This window comes from Plectropomus leopardus, chromosome 9 (assembly GCF_008729295.1).
Source record: "Plectropomus leopardus isolate mb chromosome 9, YSFRI_Pleo_2.0, whole genome shotgun sequence".
Taxonomy (NCBI): domain Eukaryota; kingdom Metazoa; phylum Chordata; class Actinopteri; order Perciformes; family Serranidae; genus Plectropomus; species Plectropomus leopardus.
Window position 1 is genome coordinate 11,495,200 of NC_056471.1, and position 27,003 is coordinate 11,522,202.

Sequence of the window (27,003 nt, forward strand, 5' to 3'; positions counted from 1 at the left end):
AAACATGTTCACTGTTAAGAAAAATGACAAAATGACAAGTATTAGCTTTTTGCTTTTTGTGAGTAGTCTTTAATAAAAAAAAACAAACTCTTATATGATTATAAGAGGAATAATATAATTATGACGTAACAAAAGATAGTGTCCCTTTGTTTTTTGTGTTTATTTTTTCGTTTAGATGAAACCATCTATATTTACAGGTGGAAGTAGTAAACTTCAAAGATTACCTTTACTGTTTGGTACAACCATGGCTGTATTACTTTACTTCCTCCCTCTGGTTGTCGGTCATGTGATGCGTGCTGCTTTTTCTCTGTTGCTCTGTGGATCCAGCTGGACGAAACTGAAGTTGTCTCAAGTCAAAAGTTTGTACTTCTAAGACAACTTTGGGGCGAGAAGAAACACCACCATGGCGGAGCAAAGTTTAGTGATCTCCGTGTCTGTGATGACGCTGTTTTGGGCCATTATTGGAGGAGTTGTTCCCTGGTTTGTCCCCAAAGGACCAAACAGAGGGTGAGTGTGTTAGCTTCACTTTAGCTTCCGACTGGCTACAAAGAGCTAAGTTTTTATCATATGTTGTCCCGTGACTTTCAGTATATACAAATAACTGTACAGAATATTAAGTGATTATGATTTTCAATTAAGTTTCTCAACATTATATGATCAACTTTGTAAAGTTAAACCTTGTTGGTGAACTTTACTCGCTATTAAGTAAAAGTTATGGTTAGCTAACTGAAGCTAATTTGACAGCCCATCCACCCGTGTGTGTGTGTGTGTGTGTGTGTGTGTGTTGAAGGAGGCTTCATCATTATTACTGTTTTTTTCTGTTGGGGCTATTGGCATTTATGTACAATGAATCTACATGATCCATATCTTTTTATTTAAACACCAAACGCAACGGTATATATACCTCATCTCTGGAAAATGTGCCTAATTCAACTTCCCTTATCTGCTGTTTGTCGGCGCATCACGAGATCGTGCTGTGTTAATAAATGGCCTGTGATGCGTTTAAAACCCGCAAAGCAGATTATAATAGGGCTATATTCAGTGTATTTCACAGATATATTGGCTCTGTTCCCAATGTGGTTACTTACCGGATAAGCTTTACAAAAGACTTTAATAGAAAAATATGTATATTTGGAATTGTTAGTAGTATAAAATAAGGGAAGTGCCCTTTAAAATCAAACACAGTTATTACCCAGTTAATTATTATGTAGTCAAACTGAAAAAAAGAATATCAATATAAATTGTTCATCATGTGAAGTATTAAATGTAATAGCATTAAAATGTTAGAATATTAATTCTAGCAATGTTTCTTTGGGCAAAATATCATCCACAAATCCAAATTTAACCATTTAAAATCTTTTTTTTTTTTTACATTTAAAAATGAATCTAAGCAAAAACAAGGAGGTTATTAAGACGATGAATTTTTGCACCTTTAATCTGTTTGTATAAATGAATACTGTCTTCTTGCTTTGTGTATGTATAGTGTCCCTTGGCATCTCTGTTTGCTTGTTTCACTGTTAATAATTGATATTACTTTTGTGTTTGATACTTGATTCTTTGATTAATAAAACCAAAAAACATTATGCAATCATTACGTGCTAAATTTACCACTTTTAAATATTTTCTCCTGTTTCCACAGAGTGATAATCACAATGCTGGTTTTAACTGCAGTTTGCTGCTACCTGTTGTAAGTATTATCATTCTGGAAATCTACAAAATTATGTTGTGTTATTATGAGTTTTAAAACATGTCATACAGATGTGCACAAATCAAACATATTTAATTAAACATAATGGAGGATGAACTGATAAGAATGTACATATAGTATTGTGTGTGTGTGGCACAATAAATAAATCTATATAGTAATTTGCAGAAATGATCAGTTAATCCAGTGACAGAAAATTGTTTGACAGTCATTTGACATTAATCAAATAATTTGTTAAGCAAAAATATCAAACATTTCCTTGTTCCAACTTCTGAAATGTAACAATATGTTGCTTTTCTACTCTGGATTTGGGACTGATAAACTATTTGTTCATCTGATAATGTGGAGACTGTTGTTTCTTCATATTAATTTGTGTGCATTACTGGCATAATTACGTTAAGCTTGTTATTGCAGTTAGCACTGTTTTGCATATAGTATTTCTGAATTATTTATATTCGTAAATTGTAAATGTGCATATGGTGTCATGTTACATGATGCATGGTAAAAGAGCGCAGTAGAGACAAAATGGTTTTGCAGCTATGTTAAATTATTTTTCCAAAGGCCCTCAGTAAATGTACCAGCCAACATGTTGGGTCTTTTAAGGATTAAGCCATTGCAATAAAGGCTTTTTAATATTTCCTTTCTAGTTTTCTTTATTTTGGAATGCCTGGATCGCCTTTATGTGTGCCCTCAATTGATGTTGTGATAATCCCAACAGATGGATGTTTTTTCATGACAAATATTTGCCTAAATTCAGTGACCAACAACACGGGGTTTGAAGGGATATGTTTTCAAAGTACAGTTTTATCATGATCATAATATCCTGTCTGTCTGTTAGCTGGCTAATAGCAATCCTGGCCCAGCTGAACCCACTTTTTGGACCTACTCTGTCCAGTGACACCATCTGGTACCTGTACTATCACTGGTCTTAATCTTCCTTTCCAGGACACCTGACCATGCAGGTAAACTTCCTCCTCTGAAGAAAGTGTTGAACCTACAGCTGATTTAGTATGTTTTATGCAGCTCGTATGGACTACTTATATGTAGCCTCTAGATTATGGATTTTATTGTTTGGCTTGGTTTTTCATGCTGTATTTATTTCAATTCTACAGGGGAGGAATTGACACTGCCACGTACTAATGGACGTTTGCTTCTCCAGAGATCATTCCTTCTGAAATGCCTTAAACTCAGGCCTCTGTGTGATTACTGAGCGATGCCCACGCTGGTGCCTTGCACAAAAAATAATTCCCAAAGGACTCATGAAAGATCTCACCGAATGTGCTTTACTTTAAATTAAAGCAACCTCCTCTTGGTGTTGTTGTGCTTATGCGTGATGTATATTGTGTTTACTGTTATTGTTAATATGAATGACCGTGCCTTTAAATAGTTGATGTGCGTTGTGTTTGATGTGATCTCTTTTTGTCTGATAATATAAGTGATGGATGTGATCCATTTGATAGGTGTGAATTAATAAACGAATCATCAAAAGCATTGGTCCATAACTTTTTAAAATTTCATTTTGCCCAATGAGCCAAAATGTTGACTGGTATAACTAAAAGTAATGTTGCTGTAGATCTGATGATTTCCCCTCATTTTGTTAACATGTAGGTAGTAGTTATATAGGGTGCCTGTACTGCACTTTTATATCAGTCCTGTTGATATTTCCAGAACTAATGCACATAATAAATCAATAAGGCATTAAATTTAAAGGAAAAACAAAGAAATATATAGATTGAAAGGTGTAGGCTGAAGTTTAAGCTTATTGTACCCACCTTTTTGTTACTTAGCAACTCATTCCTGAGGTTTAGGTTGTGCAAAAAAAAAAAAAAAAGATAAAACAAAAAGATAACGTTTCATAAATTATACCCCAGATTAATATTAGTGTTCTTCCATATTTTTAATCGCAAATTCTCATTTTATGTTAATACATACCATTTTTAAGCATTTCATTTTTATGACACATTTTAATTACATTACCAAATATGCTGATAATAAACTGTTAAGTTTTACACGCTACAGTAGGATATATAAATGTATCTAATTTCAATGCATTTTGGTAAAACTTTTTTTTTTGATGAATGATATTTGTTATTCATCATAGTATAGAGATTATACAGTTATTTCTTATATACAGTCAGTTTAATACCACAAAACTTACCCGTCAAAGTCGACAGTCGAAGTTTTAAAACCGGCTTCCTGCTTTCCGTAGTTTGAGCCAACTCGGTACGTTGGCAACATGGCGTCCTCAGATGTCCACGTCCGAATATGTGAACAAGAAATACTCAAATATGACTTGGAAATCAAAGCTCTCATCCAGGTGCGAGTACTTGTTTGGTAAGATTACGTAGCGCCGCGTCAGGACACGCCGGTGTTTGAGCTTGTCATGTCACGGAACCGTGTCGTTGTGTGTTAGCATTGATGCTACATGTCGTGTTTGAGCTGCAGTCAGCCGGTGCACCGGCAGCTCGAGCTGCTCTTTATCAGGATGAGCTGCTGCTGCCAGAGGAGCAAACGTGATTTAACTTTGCTTTTTTGGTGACATTAATCCATACTAATAAGTCCAGGTGATATTTAAACTGTGAAATGGAAACTGAAGGTGAACGAATGGGAAACTGGACTCAAGTATCGCAAATGAGGTATAAATGAAGGCTGAAGCGTCTCTGTCGGTCTGTACACGTTTTAACAGTTTGACACCAGTTTTGGGAGACGGGGTCTTGTTTCTGAACAGTAATACAGGCTGTCACTCTCCTGCTGGTGCTCTCAAACTTCAAAATATCACACTCAGAAAGCTAAAGTGCTTCAACTCCCAGTATCCATTTGCTTCGTACTGAATTACAATATCTCTTTGATTCTTTGTAAAATAAAATCAAACAAAAAAGCCATAAAGACCTCCCAAATTATCGGGAAATGTATATCTGATTAAAACAAATAAGATGTGTATGTCTTAGTTTAAATCTCCCTTGTACAATCTAATGTTATCTGTATTATTGTTTTTGTTTTATGTTGTGTTTGTTTTATTATTTTTCTTTCTTTTTATTTTTTAAAAAAATGTTTTGGATATTTTACTAAAATGGTCCTTTTCAGTGCTTTAAAATGAATTATATACCTGTGCAATATAGTGTATAAATTTGAAAAATGTTCAACAAAAAAAAAATGCTATGAATGAAGGTAGCGTTAGTCTCAGTTAGAGGGAAGTGATATAGATTTCTAGCAGGATAAACATGCTTCAAATAAGACCAGTGTTTGTCGAGTTTTATCTTTTTTTTTCACCAATTGTTTATTTATTTTTTTCACACTTTTTATTGTATGCTAATAACAGCTGATAGTTGTTGTTTTTTAATTTAATTTAATTTATTATTTTTATTTTTACTGAATAAGCTGCTTAGTGCTGACCTGGGTTTTTGGCGAGTTTGGTTAGCTTTTTTCTGTCACCAGTTTTTTTCCCCACACTTTGTATTGTATGCTAATAACACAGCTGATGTTGTTTTTTTTTTGTTTGTTTGTTTTGTTTTGGGTTTTTTTAAATGCGATTTTTTTTTTCTTCATTTTTTTCTTTTTTTCTTTTTACTGATTGAGCAGCTTAGTGCTTGCCAGTGTTTACTGAGTTTGGTTAACTTTTTTCCACACCTGTTTTTAGAGTATGCTAATAATGTATCTGATATGTTTTTAAATGTCATTTTACTGAATTGGCCACTTATAGTTGAAATTGATCAATTAGTCCATTACTGAAAAGACAGTTTTTGATGATTGATTAATGGTTGAAGTCATTTTTTAAGCAAAAAAACGTCCAGATTTTCAGTTTTCTCTGTTTTAGATCAATATACTTTTTTTTGGCAACTGTGCATCCGGGGGGAAAAAAAGAATTTTTACATCTGTTTGGACTGTGGAAAATTGCTATTAAGTTTAATTTTTAAAACAAGTTTGGTCGCCCATATTGACAGATTATTACCACCTGACAGACTGATGCTCCTCGTACTTTTAGTGACTTTCAGTGATAGCTCATCCTGAGAAACCAGCTCAAGCTGTCAGATCACTGATTGTCCAACAGGGTTTCTTTGCAGTCATGAATGAGAGCAACATATTGATACTAATAACTTCACCTGACGACGAAAACATCTATTCACGTGTCTCTCTCATCCTTGTTTTGATGTCTCACCAGGACATTAATGAGTGCACGGGCCCTCAAAACAAGCTGACAGAACTGAACGCTGAAGTGAAAAAGAGTTTCCACAATCTCAGGTTGCGGATTCAGGTAAGAAACATTGTTTGTGAACATCTCTGCAAACATGACATAACCTCATCATAGGCTGCCCATTAGCCACTCACTCTTGGTTGTATTATCATTTTATTGATTGGGACACTTTTGTGCTATTTTGTTTTTTTGTTGACAGGATTTTGAGCAGATGGCCATGGAGCAGGACAAAGAGTCAGACAAGCAAGCTTTGATGAGTCAGGTGGAGGGACACAGAAAACAGATGCTGAGGTAGAGGCTACCATTTCCTGACCTGTATAAATATTAACTGTTGTGCATTTTGTCTCATTTATGTTTTGACAGTCCTGCTAAACAGGCGAAAGAGAAGCATGTGAAAATTCCCTGCTTGCCTTGCAGAATGTCTTTTTTTTAATGTCAATTTATTTTATTTTGAATGTTTTTGCAGTAACCAGACGGGTTGGAGGAAAGCCAACCTGGCCAGCAAACTGTCCATAGACAATATGGAGAAACAGGCACTTCTTAATGGAGGAGATAGTGCTGTGAGACAGAGGTGAGCTGATGTGTTTTACTTGTTAGTCAGTCTCATAAACGATATGCATTAAGAGACAGGGATCAGCTTTATGTCTTGGCAGTGTATTCGTCTCAATGTTTTGATTAGAAAAATAGATAGTTTTACATCCTTCTAGTCATTTTACGGGATGCATTTAATTACCACAAGCCTTTTTTATAAATTGCATGTCTTGTTTTTATCTCTTTCTCAGGAAGATGACCAAAGAGGGCCTGGCTCAGACAACCAGTGACATTACAGAGAACCTTATGAGCATCAGCCGGATGATGGCACAGCAGGTTCAGCAGAGCGAGGAGACCATGACGTCATTAGGTTAGTAAGAGAAACAGCTGACAAAAAGAGTGTTTCGGCAAAATTACTCATTATCTTTTAGTACCACGGGCACCAGCTACTCGAGATGTTACGGTGTTGTTGAACTTGTCTTCACGATTTCTGGTTGTCCGCTCCATTCTTGTGAAGGCAGTATCTGAACAACGCCTTGATGGAATTTCTTCAAATTTGGCACAAACATCTACTTGGACTCAGCAGTAAATTTATTACATTTTGGTGGTCAACGGTCAAGATTTTTGTAATTGGTCCGTCCCATTCTCGTGGACAGGCCTTGAGGAAATTTCCTCAAACGTCCACTTGAATCAACAATAGACTGATGAGAATTAAGTGGTCAAAGTTCACCGTGACCTTGTATCCATCTCATTTTTGTGAACCCACTGTCTCAAGCATGCTTTGAGGGGATTCCCTCAAATTTGGCACAAATGTCCACTTATAGATTTTGGTTGTCAAAGGTCATTGTGACCTTATTTTTGGCCATAACTCAAGAATTGATACGCAAATAATGACAAAATGTCACACAAATGTCTAACGGTGTAAAATGATAAAGTGATGACATTTTATTTCCTAAAGGTGAAAGGTAAACTTCACTGTGACATCATAATGTTCTGCAAAAACACTTTTCTGGAGATTATCCAATGTCATATCTCAGGAACAGAAGGGAAGCTTTTCACTGAAATGTTGATGTCATCTTGAAACTGTGCTGATTGTAGATTGTGCTGTCTGGTTGAAGATGTGTGCAAAGCATTCTCGTTTTAGAATTTGTGGCTTCTTTGCCGTGACATCCATATTTGAAGCACTGTCAACACTCATTGCTACATACAAGTCTGAAAATCCGCGGTCATAAACTGCAACTTGACTAGTTCATGAAGGCATACAATTGTATGGTAATTGTTAATTGTAGTTTTTAGATTAGAAGGGCATTAAAGGGGAGCACCCGCTTGTTTATGGAGCCTCTCACTGTATCACTGTATTGCCATGGTTACTTTAGGTCGACATACAACTTTATGTCTACTAATTTTAGAAGACTTTAATGGATTTACAGTATTTGTTTTAATGCAAGTGCTAATTACGGATTTTCTCTTTGAAGCAACCTCCTCGAGGACAATCCAAGAGACCAATGAGGAATTCAAGACCATGACGGGGACCATCCAGCTTGGGAGGAAACTCATCACCAAGTACAACCGCAGAGAGCTCACCGACAAACTGCTCATCTTCCTGGCGCTCGCCCTCTTCCTCGCCACTGTTCTCTACATCCTGAAGAAGAGACTGTTCCCCTTCCTATAGACCAGGTACCTTTTTGAGGAGCTCTTACCACATACAGTACTTTCCATGGTCAAATGATTTAAACAACCTTCACTGCCTGGGTGTCATATTACACACACATCACACATGAGTGTCTGCTTGGTGGAATGTGGACCACTCATTCTGCTGAACTGTGACGTTGCTGAGAGTGAAATATTGTCCGGAAAAGGTGAAGATAAACCTACACAACTGTAGTTCCAAGCAGTGTTTTATTTAGTGAAAAGGCTCCTGTTCATCATACAAAGGGAACATTTCATCCCTCTGGGAAAGAAGATGTACATGTTGGTAGCGCAAAATGTGTCAAAGGGCCATATTTGACGAGTAAGAGAGTATTCCTGTGTAGTGCATTTAATGTAATCAGCTGTTAGAGGAGATGGACGACCCCGATCAGTCTTTTATACATTCCCAGTACGAATGTTGTTTTCATATCTTTATTTCATATCATATATTAGGTCCATACTATAGAACGCAATTGTATTGTCAGACACCTAAAATATCCTCTCAGTTTGCTTCAAATGATGCCATGATCATAGATAATGTGTTGGTTATGAAACTCATCTTTGTGTGCGACACACAATGGGCTCTTAGAGATGGAAAAAAAAATGTGAATGCAATTTTAGTAAAATCTGACCTTCACAAAACAAGTGCCAATACGCTTTTGTTGGCATGAATGTCCTTAAAACAATGCTATAGCTGTATCCATTAATTGCTATAAAACAATAGTAGTATTAGAAGTCAAAATGTTAAGGACATCTGTTTTGTAAAAAAAATAGGACTTAAGAAGCAAACAGAAACAACAAGGGGCCTCCTTCATACGTTCCTCACTAACTGATGTTTTAACCAAACCATTTTTCATTACCTGTCATTGTGCAAGTGATGCAATGATGATGAAACAAGCATTTTGCTTAATTGTTATTTATAAGGATAGAACTGTATAATTACTATCAGGAATAATTTATTACAGTAATATGATAACTCAATGCTATATTATGAAATTATAATACTGTAATGGCTTTTAACTTTGATCCAAACCCAACTGCACTCTCTCAGTTTGTGTTTCACCAGCTGGATAATCAGAGCAGTGCTTGCACTTGTGTATGCACTTCAAATTTATGTTTTATTCAGTTAGTGTGCGCACTTGTCTCCGTGTCGGCCCATGTAAGCTCGGCTCTGTTCTGCAGCGGAGCAGAAAAGCTCAGAAAAGTCAGTGCCAGTGATCACACTGGCAGAGATCTAGCAGCATGCATCTCTGCCTTTCTTCAGATAAGACCCGGAAAAGCAGATTATTCCGACCCGTTTCCCTCTCCCTTTCCACTGTGGGTGGAGGGTGAGGAGGGATATTTTTAGGTTTGTGTGGCGCTGTTATCTGACGTTGCCTTTTCAACACCTTGGAGGAGAGGGTGGCCAGAGGAGCTACATGACCTTGCTACCCTGTCTGCAATTGCCTGGCATTGCCATTCTTTATTTTATATATCTAAATGTTGTCAGTATTGATTTATCAATAAACACAGTCTTCTGGCTTGATGTTTGACATATTTCTCAAACATGTGTATGTGAGGATGTGCTGTTTGAGATCGGAGACATCGGAGCATGTGTGGAGAGACCTGAGAGATGCCTAAGCGTCTCTTACTTGTGTAAAGTGGTGGCAGTTGGGCAGAGCCCGTTCACATATAACTGCACACTTAGGCAAGGCTTCTGCCTCTCTGTCAAGCAAATTGGACTATTCTTGCATTTAGTACCATGATAGTGTCAATCAAGTGTTTGGGTTTGTATGTGGACAAGTGGACCGGGCTCTCAGGGGAGCGTACACGGCACCACATTGACGGCGTAAACACAGAAACAGGACATATTGTCTGCAACTCTGTTTTCAAGTAGTTTTTTCTATAGCTTTGCTCAGTTACTTATCTGTAACATTATTTGTCAGTTCAAATTTTAAATCCAACACAGTAATAAAGTAACAAACTTGTAAAAGTTTCACAAAAAAAGTCTTTAATAATCAAGTATACTGTCCAAAAATATAGAAATATCTTGGATCAACTCATCAACTCGAGACTTAAATGTGTCCTCATATTATTTAAAAGTACAGAGAAAAGGTCACCAACTTCCAGGATCGCGTTTGTATAGAAAATACGTGTACACGCAATACAGTTTATGAAAAATCAAAATGTTCATAGTTCCGTGTAATTACAAACATCTCCTTGCTGGACCTGATTTAATAACATTTAATACAGGTCAAGGTCATGGCTCACCGCCATCTCTGTCCCAGTAACGTTAAGCATGTGTGTACACGCGGCTGACAGCGGGTTGTAAAAAGTGTAAACTTTTAACAACCTTTTAACCTTGTTTAAGAATATTGAAGGAAGCTTTCTAATAGCCACTTGAACATTTTAACCAGACACAAACCATATGAGCGTTGAACAAATCTAAGGGTCCTTTATGTGGATCTACTGTATATTACCAGCTTAACCAGACACATGGATTATATACTACATCCATAATTATTCACTGTTATATATCATATAATGTAGACTTGAAATTGTTCTATTATCATTGTTGTTTTTTTAAATGTATTTCTTAATGGTTTAGGAATTAATAGCCACCCAAGTATTACATTACACAACCTAAAGCAATGATGATGAATAGTAGCATGTCAATAATATTAATAATAATAACAACAGCTCATAAAGAATGAATCATATTCCACAGTCTAAATTGTTACAATTAGATTGTATTTTTTCATTGTTAAATACAGTGATTTTTTTCAAGGTAAAAATGTTACTTTTATTATTTGCTTTACTATTACACTTTGACATTTTGTCAGAAAATAAAATTAACGATGGAACTTTTTTTTAAATTCAAAAATGGTCGGGCAAGAAAAGCGCTTTAAAGGAAGCATTTTAAGAACTGTGGCTTCAACTCTTTTTTAAATTTGTATTTATTTTATTTATTAATTTTTGAAAAATATTTGCTTAAATGCCACGACTGTTTGTTAATGTCACGGAAATAAATACAAAAAAGTGTAGACTATTTTGACAAATATCTTTGATGAAAACAAAAACGAAAAACTACCAAACTAAGTAGGCTAATTAAATATAAGAGAAGTTACACAAACTCCGCAAAGTCTCGACACATTTAAAAATGCATGCTGTCACAAAATAATCCCGTTAAACTGAGTAAATAACGCGAATATTTGATATTGAGTCTACCATGTCCTAATGCCATGTAACGAAGACACCCCATTACTAGAGGGAAATGTGCTCTGCACATTATTCAAGTCCCCGACCCCAAAGTTCATGTAATTCCCGCTGTTGGAGGATCCCTGCATAGTTTGCATTGTGGCTGCGGGATAATTACACGCATAGTTTGTGTTGCAGCCGGGGCTGGTGTAGTTACTGAAAGCCGGATAGTTGTTATAAGTGAAATGGTTGATGTGGCCCATACTGTAGGAGGGGTTGTAGGTGGCTGTGTCTGTCGCCAGGCAGGGCTTCCCGTCCCGCACCAGCACCGGCACCGACACCCTCCTGGGCGGCGGCAGAGACACCATCTCCAGGCTCTGGTCCTGCCTCTGCCGCTTACACTTGTACCTCCTGTTCTGAAACCAGATCTTCACCTGGGTCGGGGTGAGTTTGAGCACCCCGGCGAGGTGGTCCCTCTCCGGGGCGGACAGGTATCTCTGCTGCTTGAAGCGGCGCTCCAGCTCGTACACCTGCGCCTGGGAGAAGAGGACCCGCGGCTTCCTGCGTCTCCGGGGCTTGGGTCGGTCCGGATCCTCGGTTTTTATCTCCTCGACGGGCTCGGCCGGCGGGCTGAAATCCTCTGATTTAGCAAAGAGAAAGAAACAGTTGGAAAATGTATTTAAGAAGGTGCAAACGTTACTTCTTACGAGAGTGGTTAGATGCATATTTATTATCATCATTAACACTATTTTCACTACTGCTAGTACCGGCAAATAATACTACTAATAATACTAATAATAGTATATCATACGGCTATTTGTTGTATCATATTAAGGTTCGTTTGCTTATGCCAGCTCTACCACTATATGTGATTTAGCTCCCCTGGTCGCCTATGATGCATTCACTGTGAACTCTAAAGAAATAAAACATTTTACATGAATAATACACAGAAAATATAGATTTAATAAAGTAGGCTATTCGATGGCGTATATGTCAGTGCAACTTTTATACTCTAAAAAAATGATTATATAGATCTAAAAAAAGGCGGACATCAACACGGTTATTTTTTAAATTTAAAAATTCCGGTTTCAAAGACATGGATAAAAATGTTCCCAGTATTATTGCTTTAATGGAGTTCATCTGATGCGTTTTGCATAAACCAAAGCGCACGAGCCAGTGGGCCTCATTTTGCACAGGCCTACAAAAAAATCTCCCTGTCATCAGCTCACCTTTTCTTCGTTTCCCATCAAATGCGTCTGATTTTCCATCCTTAACTATGTCCATCTCCATGAGCGATTTCCCATAAAAAGTCGTCGCAAAGTTGAGCGCATTGCCTCTGCCGGCCCTGGACTCGTGGAGGTCTTCTCCAAACAGCGAGCCGGAGGCGGACATGTCCCGGAGAGGCTCCTGCTTCAGACGGGCCAGCATACAGGAGGAAGAGGTGGTGGTGGAGGAAGAGGATGTCGGCACGGTGCAGCAGTCCATACGAGAAGAAACGTCCAGAGGAGACACCATAACGTCGTGACCCTGCTCCAAGTTTAATATATCCTTTACAGAGAAGGGAGTGGACGTGCTGCTGGGGCTGGGAAACATTGCCAAGAACTGGAAAAAGAAACCTATTAACCTGTCATGTGGATGTAACAAAAAAGATGTCAACAAACTCCCTCTCCTTCCTGGTAATATTTACTGGATTTAAGTATTAGTTTGGTATAGCGGACTGATCTTGAGTGAAGTGTGCATTTTGAATGTCAACTCTGTCTCCAAACTTTTTTTCTTGGCCTCCCTCTCCTCCCGGTGACGCAGGGAGGGGGGAGCCAGTGGGACCCTCTGTTTGGAGCCACTGGTACTCCCATTTCATGACGTAAGGTGATATCTGGTTTGGCTGATTTTGCTTACAGACCTAAATGTGTGTAATCACTGCAAACAGTGGTGGAATGTAACTAAGTACATTTACTCAAGTACTATACTTAAGTACGTACTTGAGGCACATGTACTTAACTTGAGTATTTTCTTTCAACGCTACTTTACACTTTTAATCATTTCAGAGGGAAATATTTACTTCACCACATTTATCTTACAGCTTTAGTTTCTAGTTAAGATTTTGCATTAAAATCATAAGAAAATTATATAAAATATGACAAAACGAATTAAATATTATTTAGCCAATTCACTGAGAATTTTTTAGTTTTATTTTTTTTTCAGTTTTTTAAATGTTTTTTATGCATTGGGTACTTTTACCTTTAACACTTTAAAGAATATTTTCCTAATTATACTTGCATTTATTTAAGGAACATTTCCTATGCATGACTTTTTCTTATATATAGTATCGTATCTTCCCAGTGCTGTATTACTGCTATTATTTAAGTAAAGGAGGTAACACTTGTATTTTATTATAACACTATTATAAAAAAAAACCACTTGCTGTTAAGTGTTACCACGAAGGAACTGCATACTTTTACCAATGACTGCAAATAGACCAAACATGCAACAGAACGCATTGTTCTCTTTCCCAAATAAAATTTTAAAAAACATTTCCCTAAATCAGCCATATTTTTATATTATGCATTGGTTTAGGATAGCCATGAGTCATTGCGCACAATGCAAACGCGTTTCCAGTGAATTCTAAAAGGTCAGCATTAGGACGGATGTTTACACATCTTCAAGTACCAAGAGAAATGATTTATCTCACAGCGTGCACATCAAAAGTGTGTAATAACGACTGAGGAGCCAAACTTGCACCATTTAGGGTACTGAGGGAGGAATTAGCAGGAGTCGATCGTGCTCGTGCATTGGTTTGGGGGTGTCAGCGCGTCCCTCATCCACGGGAAACTGAGCAGACAAGCATTTAGGAAAGAGGGGATCAGACAACAGGTTGGATCCCCGAACACGGAACCTGAAACCAGCAGCGACACACTCTGCTGTCTGCCTCCGAGTGATCCTGGAGCCACTGTCTGCGTTATCAGCACGTGATAACAGACGACAACAAACCTGCACAAACTCCCACCCACGCTGCAGGCCAGGTCATCCAAAAGATGTGTCATATATGACACCCAAAGTTTCAACAGCCCAGTTTTATTGCTTTAAAGCGTTTGATTTCGCTGATTTTTTGTCCGCTTTAAATTTCAGTGATCACTGCCGTCACCTCCAGTTGTGCATTCTTTAGCAAAAGACGGCGTCAATTAAACACACAATCAGTGATTTATGGAATTAACAACAACAAAGTGCAAATCATTTCGCCGGACAGCAGTAAAACAGGAGACAACCGTGCGTAATGACGCACACGCGTGTTTCCCCCCGCACGGTTGGCACTAAACCTGCTATTAATGCCTGTGGAGACGGTCACAGGAGACAGACAGTATTATCGTTTGTTTTATCTTCAGCGTTTAGCACAGCCACGGGGTAAATGGGTCCCCCTGTCTCCGACCCAGCGATGGTGTTTATAGTTTTAAAGACTATTTGTGCGCCTCGAGAGCTGATGAATGGCCGTAAAATCTTTCTCAGGCGCAGTGAGAGTCAACACTGGCCCTGCTCTTGCTGTAATAATTGGCGAAATAAAGTAAACGCACGGGGGAGGGTGGGGCACAAGACGAATGTTTTCATCTTGATTGATTTCCACTGGCTTTTCGTGGTTTGAATCTAATGCTTCGCTGTTTTCTGTGTTTAATTGCAAAGAGAAATTCAAAATCCAATCAATTAATCCTGAAGGATGATAGATTATCCACCAATTAAACGCGTCTTCGCCTCTAACTGACAGTAAACCATTCAGTCAACTGTAAATTGAACATGACAGGTCTGGCATGTGTTTCATATCCTTAATGCTCCGTCCTGCAGCAGCCCCGCGCTCCCCTTTCAACTGTCTTTCTGCAGCACATCTCCAACTCAGATAAAGCGTCAGATAAGGTTGCTTAAAAACTTCCGCTGCACGAACGAGTGGGTATTTTGAGTGTTGCGTGTTGGAGTGAGGAGTCTGTCCGTGCGCGCGCGCGTGTGTGTGTTACCCAAATTAACATTTTTGTCTCATTCCTAAACCTTCCTGGTGGCGCGCGACGCTGCTTCATAATGGACTCTCTCTGTCCCGGAGGCCTTTTGGTAATTTAGATCCATTAACTGTTTACTGATTAGACTAATTGGAGTGCAACAGGCTCATTAGGATGTAATCCGGTTAAGAATGACATGGTTTACATTTTACACTTTCTCCATAACCCCCCTGCTGGCCTCTTCAAAATGTCAGTGCCTTGCAGTGGCCTATCTAAAACTTTTTTAGCAGTTTCCCCACTTTCAAAACTTTGCATGTGAGAAATTTAATTGTAAGGTGTAAATGTTAACCTGTTATTCACATGACACTTTTTCAGCATTTCCACAGGTGAGGTTCAGATGTTATATGGTTTGCTGAAGGGTTTTGGGGTTTTTTTTTGCCGCAGCCGCATAATTTGAAAGGGACATAAAGTATTGTTATGCAAGGTTAAAATCTTCTGTTTATTCTGTCTTATTGCTTTATTTAATCTGACCCAGTCACATACCGATGCTTAAACCTCAGTAGGAAATCTCCCAAGTGTTACCTTTACCCTGACCTGACTTACAAAGTGATTCAAATGTGTAGTCGCAGAGAAATCTTATTTTAATTTTGGGCATGTAGTTTTCGAGCAGAGGCCTGAGCCAGAGGCTACTGAAGAAGAGGTTAAAGTAGTCATTCTGAAGAATGGTCTTCTGTTGAATTCTTACACTAAATAAGCTCCATGTGAATGTTTTAGGTCCTTCAGCTGGTGTTTGTTGTAACTATATAATGTGCTGTTGGCTTGTTTAAATTTTTTAACTGTTGTACATACTTTTCTATTTTATTATGTAATGCTGAGTAGCTAACTTCATCCATCAATAGCAAGTAAAAAAAAATCAGCTTTTCCCTTGAAATGTTGAGGCGGAAATGTAGAAAGTTAAAATGAAGAACAAGTGCTTCAAAATGTTGAAGAGAAATACGATGTATTATCAACCCCTGGTGCACTGTTGAAAAGCTCAAATTAAAACCAAACTTACATTAAGATGAAGATTAAGATGAAGCCTGAAATAATTGTAACAAAATGTAAAATTAACATAGATACACATGCTTATATACATTGGACACATAAAATCACATTATACTGCTCTAAAGTAAAGAGAGGCCAAACACCAATGTACATAAATGTACAGACATATTAAAATATGCCTATATGCCAGTTAATAAATGCACAAAACATTAAAATAAAGTAAAATCAAATAAAGACTTTTTTAAACTTAGCAAATAAAGAGAGAGAAAGTGAGTTTTAAGAATTTAAACGAGGGCACGTGGTGAACTCGCCTGACCAGACAGACTCAAGGCTCGATAAGGAAAAGTCCACTCCCGATGCCTTTTGTCTGCAGCCAGAGGGGCCTGTTTGAAGATCTTCCAACACACCTCCATTCATACAGAAGTACAAGATCTGTGGTGGTGAAATCAGTAAAAACTCTAAACTTCATTGGCAGCCACTAAAAGCAGTGATGTGCTCTGTTGTTTTGAATACATCAAGAGTCTGGCTGCTGCTTTCTGATGAGACATTATGTAGTTTAGAGAAAACACCACTTTGTCTTGTCCACCTGTGAAAATGATAAAGGCTACTGTAGAAAGTTTTAAAAGACAGTTTCCTCCCTGGTGGTCACTTGTTTTCTTTTCCTAAGATTACACCTGACTGATTTGTCATATTTACAAAAATTTCAGTCAAAATTGAAACTTTTTGATAGGTTGAGGAGACAAAAATAAGAATACCAATCCTGTTACAACACTTAAGTGTTCGAATGCATTGACACCAAAACAAGGAGAACATTAGATCAAGAAACCAGCAACTTAAATCCATCAATTACAGCAGTTAATGGAAACTCGTCTACCAAAACAATGCTTCCGACTGAATATTTTCTTTTTTTATTGGCATTTCTGCTTTATTTTTTATAGCGAGAGAGATAGGAAAGACGTGAGAATGAGTGGAGGGGACATGCAATAAAGGGTTCAGGGCAGACTCAAACTCTGCAGGTCTTAATGGTATTGCTCCACCCAGTGAGCTACCAGGGCAGCCCATAGTGGCACCACAGTGTTAAACACAACAAAGATAAATATTTATTGTTTATCCCATATTTTACATCTTTCAACACCCATGGTACTGTGTTAATTTCACATTTTAACAACTTAAAAAGAAGTTCAGAAGTTACTGTAAATTACAGTTTTTATTGTTCTGCTAGTCTGCAAGATTATCTTAGAGTAAGCTTAATAAAACTTTATATTTTGAAAATAATTTATGCATTTAAAAAAAATCTAAAAGCGTTTAGTATTTACTGATGCATTGATTTTCCCTACTTGTTTGTTCTATATTTCTCTATGTTATCTTTATGTGTAAAGTGAAGTCAGCATGGCTCTCATAGATTGAAGTTGAGTTAACAATTTACCTACATAAACAGCTGACTCATTCATTCAGTATGTATATTGCAAGATTTTAAGAGTACAATGTAACCAGTTGTCTCAACTAATTCAGCAATAAAAGGTCCAACAATACAAAATGTATTAATTTAACATTAATCAAGTTTTTGCATTTATAGTGCAGACTGAAATGTCTCTATGCTTGAGTGACTGTTGACATGTAAGCAGTCACAAAAAAGAAAATATGAGCTCTATATGCTGAAATAATTTTTAATTTATATTTGAATGATATGATTGGATTGATCATTTTTTATAAATGAATTTACTGATGTGACAAAGATATGTCTCAATTAAGAATCTGGTAAATGACAGAAAAAAAATATAATTCTAAAGATATCAGTCAGATTTTTTTTCTCCTGCACAGCAACTATCATTCATTTTTGTCAAGAAAAAATGAAACAATAAAAAAGTGTTAGCAATAATGCATACAACCCATCACTGGCATTCAACCAGCTTCAGCGTGGCCTATCTTACTATAATACTAATTACAAGTCAACTTAACATCAATACTGACTGGACCTGAATTTAAAACCATCAAATTATGCAAACCCTTCAACATCAGATATCGCAGCCCTTGTGTGACCCAGCAGCTTTGTAGCCTGATATGCTGTAAATCCATATGACCACCTGTTTTTCCATCTTTCTTTTCAAGTGTTCATTAGATATTCTATTTCCCAGTATACCTCCTTATTCCCTCATGTATAAATGCATGGTTGATACTGCTTTCAGTCCAAGGTCGGGCCTTTGGCAACTGCATTCTCACGCTGTGTCTCCACCTCTGCTGCACGCTGGATGTTTCTGATCATATCAGTAACGGTGAAGATATCACGAACTGATTTAAACACGACTGATGTGGTGTGCTGGCTGATGAGTTAAACTTTGTGTGTCCTGTCCATCACTCCCTTTTGAGTTACACCACCACCTGGTGGCCATTCCAAGAACATACTCAAACTCGGTTTAGTATGTTCATTTATGATGACAATGTGGATTTTTACAACAAGAAAGATCATAGTTGAAGGCTTTTTGTGGCAAAGATCATTCGGAGGTCAGCCTGTTTTATCACTTATAGCGTGAGCAAGCGCTGATCTGGCATCAGGCTGTTGTAACTGGAAACTAACTGACTATGGCAGCAATGTCAAGTGCCATCTGTCTGTGCATCATTTGTCTTGTCTGTGATGGAGGGAGCAGCATCCCCTTCATCTATGCTCCATCCTCTGCCTCCTCCCACCCACCTCCCAAGCCCTGACTCACACTCCCCAGGTCATGTTCATAGGCTTGGCAAAGCTTCACACAGTCCGCTGCTGAGTTCAAGGTGATGTTAGGGCCCCTGGGGGGCATAAGAGGATGGTTTTTACTCTGTGGCTGCTTTAGTTTTGTCTACAGCTGATGTTTGAGGTCAGCAGTGGGATACTGCTGTATTGTAGCTTATGAGCTGATGAATGGATTTTAAGGGACAGGTTGTGTCCTGTTGACATGTGCAAAGTCAGTATGAAAACAAGATTTTAAAGGGGCACTTCGGTGATTTAGTACTGTACTCAAAACTGGAGCAGCAGAGGCTGAGATGTACTAAAATGTAGTCCGGTGATACTCAGTTTAGCCCTTATGAGATGCCGGCTGAATCACTGTGGGAATTTTTTTTTTGTACTTTTAGTACACATAAGGTGCAATAGTGTATAAAACAGCATCAAAATAGAGCTTGTTTATCAAAATAAGTGCCAGTGGAGGATCCCCAGCACCCCTGACAGAGGGCCAAGCTGAGACCCTAATGTCCTGAAATCCTAGAAATGTCCTAAATCCTAGAAATGTACTAAAATCCTAGAAATGTCATAAAATACTTGAAATGTCATAAAATCTTAGAAACATCCTAAAATCCGAGAAACATCCTTAACCCCTAAAAATTTAATCAAATCTTAGAAACATGGCTCCTGGTTTCCTGGCATTTTGCAGTAGTGGCCCCCAAGCAAAGCAGTTTGAGTATCCTTGTTGTAGTCCTTTGTTTGATGGATACTACATTTCCTTAACATCCTTAAAGGGACAGTTTGGCCATCTTTGAAGTTCTGTTGTATGAGATAGCCTAGTTTTCTATAATCAGTGTATTATCTACCATTTATGCCAGTCAGCATGCATCTAGTTTGAAGCACAGCAGAGTACTAAGTATAAATATAAATAAAATAAATTAAAACACCAAAAAACCCCAACATGGGCTCATTTGCACTTTCGTAAAGAATTTCTAATCTTCTTAATCAGGCCATGATTTTTCAGAGCAACTGCCACCACAGTCATGTGACACGGGCCACCTAAATATGACAGGGCTGTTTTGGTACAAACCCAATTCCAACCAAGTTAGGATGCTATGGAAAAAGTTAACAAAAACAGAATGCAATGATTTTCAAATTATTTTACACTGATATTCGGTTGAATACAGTACAAAGACAAAATACTTAATGTTCAAACGGATAATTAAAAAAAAAAAATGTAAGTAAATATACACTTATTCTGAATTTGATGCCTGCAACAACTTGCAAATAAATTGGGACAGGGGCATATTTGCCTCTGTGTAACATGACCTTTTCTTTTAACAACACAGTAAGCCTTTTGGAACTGAGGACACTAACTGTTGAATTTCTGAAAGTGAAATGGTTCCCATTTCTGCTTGATACATGATTTAGTTGCTCAAAAGTCTGGGTTCTTTGTCATCATATTTTGTCCTTGATAATTCTCCACACATTTTCAAGGGTAGTCAGGTCTGGACTGCAGGCAGACCAGCATAGTGCCCGCACTCTTTCATTCTAAAGCCTCGCTCTTGTAACAGGATGTGGTTTGGTATCATCTTGTCGGAATAAGCAATGACCGGAGGTCTGCATGGCAGCATATGATGCTCCAAACCTGTATGTACCTTTCAGCATTCATTGTGCCTTCACAGATGTGCAAGTTACCCATGATGCAATGGGCACTAACACACCCCCACACCATCACAGATGTTGGCTTTCGAACTTTGCACTGGTAATAGCCTGGATGGTCATTTTCCTCTTTACCTATACAACATCCATGATTTCCAAAAATAATTTGAAGCATAAACTCGTCAAACCACAGCAAACTCCACATGTCATCTCAGATGAGCTCAGGCCCAGAGAAGTCTGTGGTGTTTCTGGATGTTGTTGATATTTGGCTTTTGCTCTGCATGATAGTCTTAACTTGCATTAGTAGATGGAGTGATGAACTGTGTTTACTGATGGTGGTATCCAAAGTGTTCCTAAGCCCATGATACCCTCTGTACATCCTCTGGACGCAGTTCATGCAGTGCAGCCTGAGAGGTCAAAGGTCATAGACATTCAATGTTGGCACCTTTCCCCTTATGTATCGAGATTCCTCTGGATTCTCTGAATCTTTTGATTATATTATGGATTGTAGACAGTGAAATCCCTAAATTCTTTGCAGCTGTACATTTTTTTTTTTTTTTTTTAAAAATCTTTAATTTTTGGACTATTTGTCCACACAGATTCCTGCTGATTTGAAATCTCTACAGTTTATCCTTCTTAATGAGACTGAAATCTCAAACCAGCCCGAGATTATCCGAATGACATGATCTAAATTATTTTCTCAGACATTAGAAACCTCCCTCAAGAGCCACTGAAGATGTTATACATCAATCCATTGTTAAAATTATATCGTAAAATTTCATAACTCCCCTCAATAGCTTGCTGTTACATTGCACTATATTTCTATATACTATTGTACAATTATGACTGTTGCAGTGCTGGAGAGTAACTAGAAATTCTTGCTCCTCCTGTAGACCTCTGGTATACTCTCCACTTTTCTGGTCAACTTCAGTGGGATCTGCTATATGCAGATGGTTTTTGTTGTGTTAGTACATAGATTCACCAGAGGAGGGCAGCATCACACAGTAGTTTACTTACTTTCCCACAATCATACCTCAAACTCATCATGTCTTTTTGGATGGAATAATTATCACTGAATATTGTATCTCATCATTACGCCATATTCAGGTTGCAGATTGGAGATAGAAAAGTCCTGCAATGCTACTTCTGCATTCACAGCAGGTAAGACCAACTGGCTTGTTTCCTATAAGTGTGTTTATCTGATGTGTTCATGTGAACGTTTCCAACTCTAAATTATACTCGTCTGCTGTATTAGGAGCTATGTAATTTCCCTAATGCTCAGCCTATTTGTAAATATACAGTATAGCTCTGCGCCCTTCTTTGTCCCCTCTTTAAATATTGGTTTTCATGAGCATGAGCTCATCGTACTAGAGTTCTCCAGTGACCCAGGACCAACTATGTGCCCTGAGGTTTGCAGCGTCTCTCCACGAGTCTGCATGTGCTGTATCAGCTGCCGTCGCTTTATGGCCCTTAACTTGCCCAGCCTTCCCTGAGCCCATTTAACATGCTGACTGCTCTATTTTCCATGCAATTGGAGTTGACCAAGAAATGAGGTAAGAGCATTGCTAATAGGCTAAATGACCAACATTGTAATAAGGCTTGCCGGAGCAGCTTGATTACCACACTTGGCCCTGATGGATAATTCATGTGGAGACAAAAGGTGGCGTGGAAAGAGCACTGGTCTCTGTGCACGTCTCTGGTCAAGGAGTGTGCCCACATATCAGGTCCTGACACAAACACATAAGCACACACTGTCAGCTGTGACGTACATATATCGCCCTGGAGGCTACCGAGTCATTGGCGTCACGCTTCCTGTGCAAAAACTCTGGTGGTACACTCACACATAAACACATCATTCAGTGACTCTGAATCCATTTTCGTCACCTCTAATTGCATGGCGACTTCTGCAGCGTTAAGAGCATCGGTCATTGTGTCGTCATCTTGGCACAGAGATTGTGTCTGGACACTGCTTCATCCAACTCCAGCCCATTATTCTCAGTATTTGACGGCAGAGTTCATGGACCACCAACATGACGGCTTGACCCACGTCCCAGGCACTCACTATGAGGTCTGTTGAGCAGGTTAAAACACAACTAAGCAATTTAGAAAAGGGCTAATTTTAACAGAACCAAGCCACCAAGTCACCTTAGTAGGCACAGGGCTGCGTAAGGTTACTGTACGTCCACTGTGTTTGTGTGTGAGAGTGAGAGACTAATGTGTGTCCTCTTCCTGTCTTTCCTCACTGCCTGTCTCTCCCTCTCTAATGGGGACAGTATGAGAAGAGAGCTTGTGCTCCGTCTGGACCTTTCTAATTGCCCCTGCCACAGAGGCCTGATACAGCAAGACCCTGTGTTCCCAGCAGGTCAGGCGTGTGTGTGCGTGTGTGTGTGTGTGTGTGTGTGTGTGAGAGAGAGAGAGAGAGAGAGAGAGAGAGAGAGAGAGAGAGACCTGGGCAGACAGAATCATCACTCAGGTGGTGCTCCCTTGGCTCCACCACACACATTCAGGCCCCACATAGAGAACACCATTCATTATAAATATCAGCGCCACGGGAGCAGAGCAGGAGTGGTGGGAAGAGATATGAGAGGGGGAGGAGAAGGTGAAGGAGGAGAGGGCAGGACAGAGAGATGAGCAAAGGAGATGGGAGATATTTGTTCGAAGGTAGCTCAAAAAACTGCAGAAACAAACTTCTTTGTCAACCTTCTGTGTCGAGAAAAAGGTTTGTAGGCACTGGTGGACAGTGACGAAGTACATTCACTTAAGTGCTAGGGATGCAGCATATTTGATTTTTTGCTGCTATGCAATATATAACAACTCATTTGGCTGATAACCAATATTGATTTATCCAATCATACCCAATCATCAAGTCTCTTCTGTAGTGGAATTACTCTTATTGTGATGTCCCACCAGCAGATGGAGACATGAAATACAGTGCCTTTCATTGTATATAATATTCATTGTGTAAAATAAGAAAAATAATTCAGGTTGATGTTTTCCATGTATTCATTTTGAAAAAAAAAATCACTTTGTGATACCTTGAACCTTTGTCAATTAAAAAAAAAATAGTTTGTGATATCGTCAGAAAACAAAATGTTGGCCGATTTTGATATTTGATAATAAAGCCAATATCTGCTAATACTGATGATGTGCCGCTATTATCGTGCATCCCTATTAAGTACTGTGCTTAAGTACAGTTGTTAATTGTACTTTACTTGAGTATTATTTTTCTTTGGAAACTTATTACTTTGACTCCACTACATTTGAAAAACAAATATTGTACTTTTATCTCCACTACATTTCTTTGAAGGCTCTTCTTTCTTGTTACATTTGCTTTTAAGTCAGCAAGATATTTTTTTTTCTTTTCTAAACTGCAAAAGTTCATCAACTGTGAACATGCAGTTCTGCATGTTTGTTTGTCAAAATGGTGTTCTTGTGCCTCTGCCTCGTGCATGTGCTACTCAGACTGGGCAATTCATCAGTAGAGACAGCTAGAAAAGGAGAGGTCATTAGCAGGCGATTGCATTTGGTTGTGTGATGTAAGTGAGGGCTATGGCAGCAGACTGAGATGAACATTCCCCACTGGATCACCCATGGCTATACCTCAAGTCCATGTTTGAAGTTTTTGAGATGAAGAGCGATTTGTATTGTTTTAAATGTTTAGTCTTTTTACCGTGCACACACTTCATCACGTCCTACAAGAATTCGCCATCCAACAGGAGAAAGCATGCCAATTTTTATTTCTAAGGGCATCTCTATTTGCTTTGCATAGGGGTGCACCATATTGGATATACAACTAATCATTTGACCAATAACTGACTTTTTCACCCACCTAGTTTAAGTTATCACCAAGTCTCTGTAGTGGAATTAACATCATATTATGCATAACCTTATCGTGATAGCCCACCAGTAGATGGAGACATGAAATACAATGCTTGTCAGTGTATGTAATATGCATTCATTATGCAAAATAAGAAAAATGCTTCAATTTAGGGTTGATGTTTTTGACATATTCATTTTGTCAAAAAAACCCAACAAAATATTGTTTGCAATATTCACAGAAATCAGCACGTTGGCCAATTTTCATATTTCATTTTAAAGCCAATAGCTGCTGATACTGATGACGTGCCAGTATTTTTGTGCATCCCTACCTTTGTGGCATAATTAACAAGCTTTTCATCCCATACTTTCTACAAGCAAGTAAGTGCATTCAGTGGGTTTTTTTAAGAAACATTGGATTCTGAAATGTATTGTGACAGTACAAAATAATGCATCAAAGATTTTGGGGGGAAAAAACAGTACTTTGAATACTTACGCATTTCTAAACGTAAGTACTCCAGTAATTTAATTCAAGTAATACTTTGATTCTGCAACTTCCACTTGTATTGGAGTAATATTTGACCAGGAGCATCTCTACTTTGACTCAAGTAAGAGAGTTGTGTACTTTGTCCACCACTGTTCGTAGGGCACATGCACGTATGCAGCTCCATCTTATGTGAGCACATAATCTTCCTCTCTGCTATACTGCCAGGCCAGGTTATGAAATCCACCCAGGGCCAGGTTACAAAAATCCTCTCTGTGGCATCTGCCAGGGAAGGCAGCTCCGTGTTGACAGATGGGCACAGCATTCCTGGGCCCCGGGCCTCGCCAGCGCTCTGCCAGGAGCCGGACTGAAGGAGCCATGGAGAGGCTGACTGGCATTTCTTTACACCTATGTGCTTAATTTCTGTGGCAACCTCGAGGCACGTACGACATGAGTTACATTCCTTGAATGCTGCTCCTTCAAACTGACACTCAGGGGCAGTGATGGGTGTAACTGGGGAATGAATAGGGTAGTGATGGGTGTGGATTCATGCATGGGTCTAATTTAATTAAAACGGCACTAAGGGTCATCATGATTTAGCAGATTCTCCTTGTTAATTTCCTGTGATGTAAAATCAGAGTTTTTTTTCTGATTTTATTCACCATTCAGTGTTTTCTAGTGGTTTACCTCCACAGCTGAGGCTCAGTCCCATGCTGGCCCAGTTATGTGATCTATGTCCAGGCAGGGAAAAACAGTTCGACCCCTTCCCCCACGCCTCATGCTGCTTCCACAGGGATAGTGTTTTACATGCTCAAGGTGAGTGGAATACCAGCGCAGCTCCTGTTAGCTCTGCGCTTTACTCGCTCAGGGTCCTCCATCTCTCTGCCCTATGTAGCGCTGACCACCTGCTCCAACACTGTCCCCTAACCAGGTCACACTAATGAAACCTGCATGTGGCCACTTAGCAGCCGCCGCTCTAGGTGGACACAACAACACAGATGATAATAAGGGCAATAATATATGCTTTTTAGTTCTTTCTCTTTGCAAACGGAAGCCATTTTCTTGTGTTTTCATGTGAAAAATAATGTACAGTACATTCTACTTTGCGATTCAGCAGAGCATTTGGAGCACAAATATAGCTTTGGCATGGCTGAACTTAATAGGCTGGCATTCTGCGAAACCATGCCACATTCTCCGCAATCACCACTCTTTAACATCTAGCACTGCATGGACACAATGTTCCAAGACGCAGTGCACAGAGGGTGCCCTGCCAACTCCTCAGACAGTGAGAGATTACAGTGATTACTCCTAAAGCAATCTCACTATGGACTGATGTATGCACGGGGGTACAAAAACAAAAGGGGGCTGCTACGGGAACATTAAGTTTCACAGCTGAGAACAAAAAAGGACCTGCAAAACGTGAGCGAGTCGTTGACCTCGAAATCACTGTTAAAACACAGTGTCCCCATTTGGTAATTATCCTCCTCCAGAGATGAGGTCAGGCTGAAAATCAGCTGAAAACAAAGTGGGATGATGATGGCAGCGGTGACAACAGGAGCGAGAGAATGAAAAGGAGAGGGGAAGAGGACATGACAGGGTGAAAATGAGTGAGAGAGAAGAGTGAGAGAGTGTGGTGGAACTCACTGCTTGGTGTGAGTGAGCATGGGAAATGCGTGGGACCATCACTGGCTCCAATGGGATCTGTTTGGTGACTGACGCACACGCACGGACATACATTTATGCATGGGTACTCACACACACACACACACACACACACACACACACACATAACTAAGTGTAGAGCTATTCATTCACTTTGGCTTCTCAGCAACCCTCCATTTAATGCTTGGCTGCAGCAGATGTCTGTCTGAGCAGTTATTTTTGCAGAATCTTCTTAAGATTTGCGCAAAGTCTTAATTTGGAGCACATTTCCTAATCTAAACAGTAAAAATCCGAAGTGATTCTTTCAACTTGTCAAGTGATGCTTTTCACTGGTAAAGGGGTGATGTAAAGACAGTGCTGTCTAAATTG

At 38.9% G+C, this 27,003-nt stretch overlaps 3 protein-coding genes across 6 annotated transcripts in view; 2 read left to right on the forward strand and 1 right to left on the reverse strand.

The window, feature by feature from the left end:
* The first annotated feature begins 295 nt into the window (after positions 1–295).
* atp6v0e1 (ATPase H+ transporting V0 subunit e1) lies at positions 296–3,196 on the forward strand. The gene is made up of 4 exons (XM_042493364.1): positions 296–507; positions 1,640–1,687; positions 2,544–2,667; positions 2,818–3,196. Exons 1-3 carry the CDS (start codon positions 404–406, stop codon positions 2,635–2,637), a joined length of 246 nt encoding a protein of 81 aa, XP_042349298.1. The 5' UTR covers positions 296–403; the 3' UTR covers positions 2,638–2,667; positions 2,818–3,196.
* Positions 3,197–3,938: 742 nt separating this feature from the next.
* The window catches only part of bnip1a (BCL2 interacting protein 1a), a 48,100-nt gene continuing 25,035 nt past the window's right edge, over positions 3,939–27,003 (forward strand). For 2 of the 4 annotated variants that reach the window (XM_042493615.1, XM_042493616.1), the window contains exons 1-6: positions 3,939–4,022; positions 5,865–5,957; positions 6,097–6,188; positions 6,364–6,468; positions 6,680–6,798; positions 7,904–8,105. In XM_042493615.1, the coding sequence (XP_042349549.1) occupies positions 3,942–4,022; positions 5,865–5,957; positions 6,097–6,188; positions 6,364–6,468; positions 6,680–6,798; positions 7,904–8,100 (687 nt within the window). In that variant the 5' untranslated portion in view covers positions 3,939–3,941 and the 3' untranslated portion in view covers positions 8,101–8,105. Of the gene's footprint in view, positions 4,023–5,864; positions 5,958–6,096; positions 6,189–6,363; positions 6,469–6,679; positions 6,799–7,903; positions 9,650–21,779; positions 21,808–27,003 lie in introns of those variants that run through there. The other 2 variants (XM_042493617.1, XM_042493614.1) reach the window with 2 other exon arrangements.
* Positions 10,918–13,109, reverse strand: nkx2.5 (NK2 homeobox 5). Its single transcript, XM_042493613.1, has 2 exons — positions 12,524–13,109; positions 10,918–11,934 (listed from the first exon to the last, which is right to left on the reverse strand). The coding sequence occupies exons 1-2, from the start codon at positions 12,885–12,887 to the stop codon at positions 11,321–11,323; spliced, it is 978 nt and encodes a 325-aa protein (XP_042349547.1). The 5' UTR covers positions 12,888–13,109; the 3' UTR covers positions 10,918–11,320.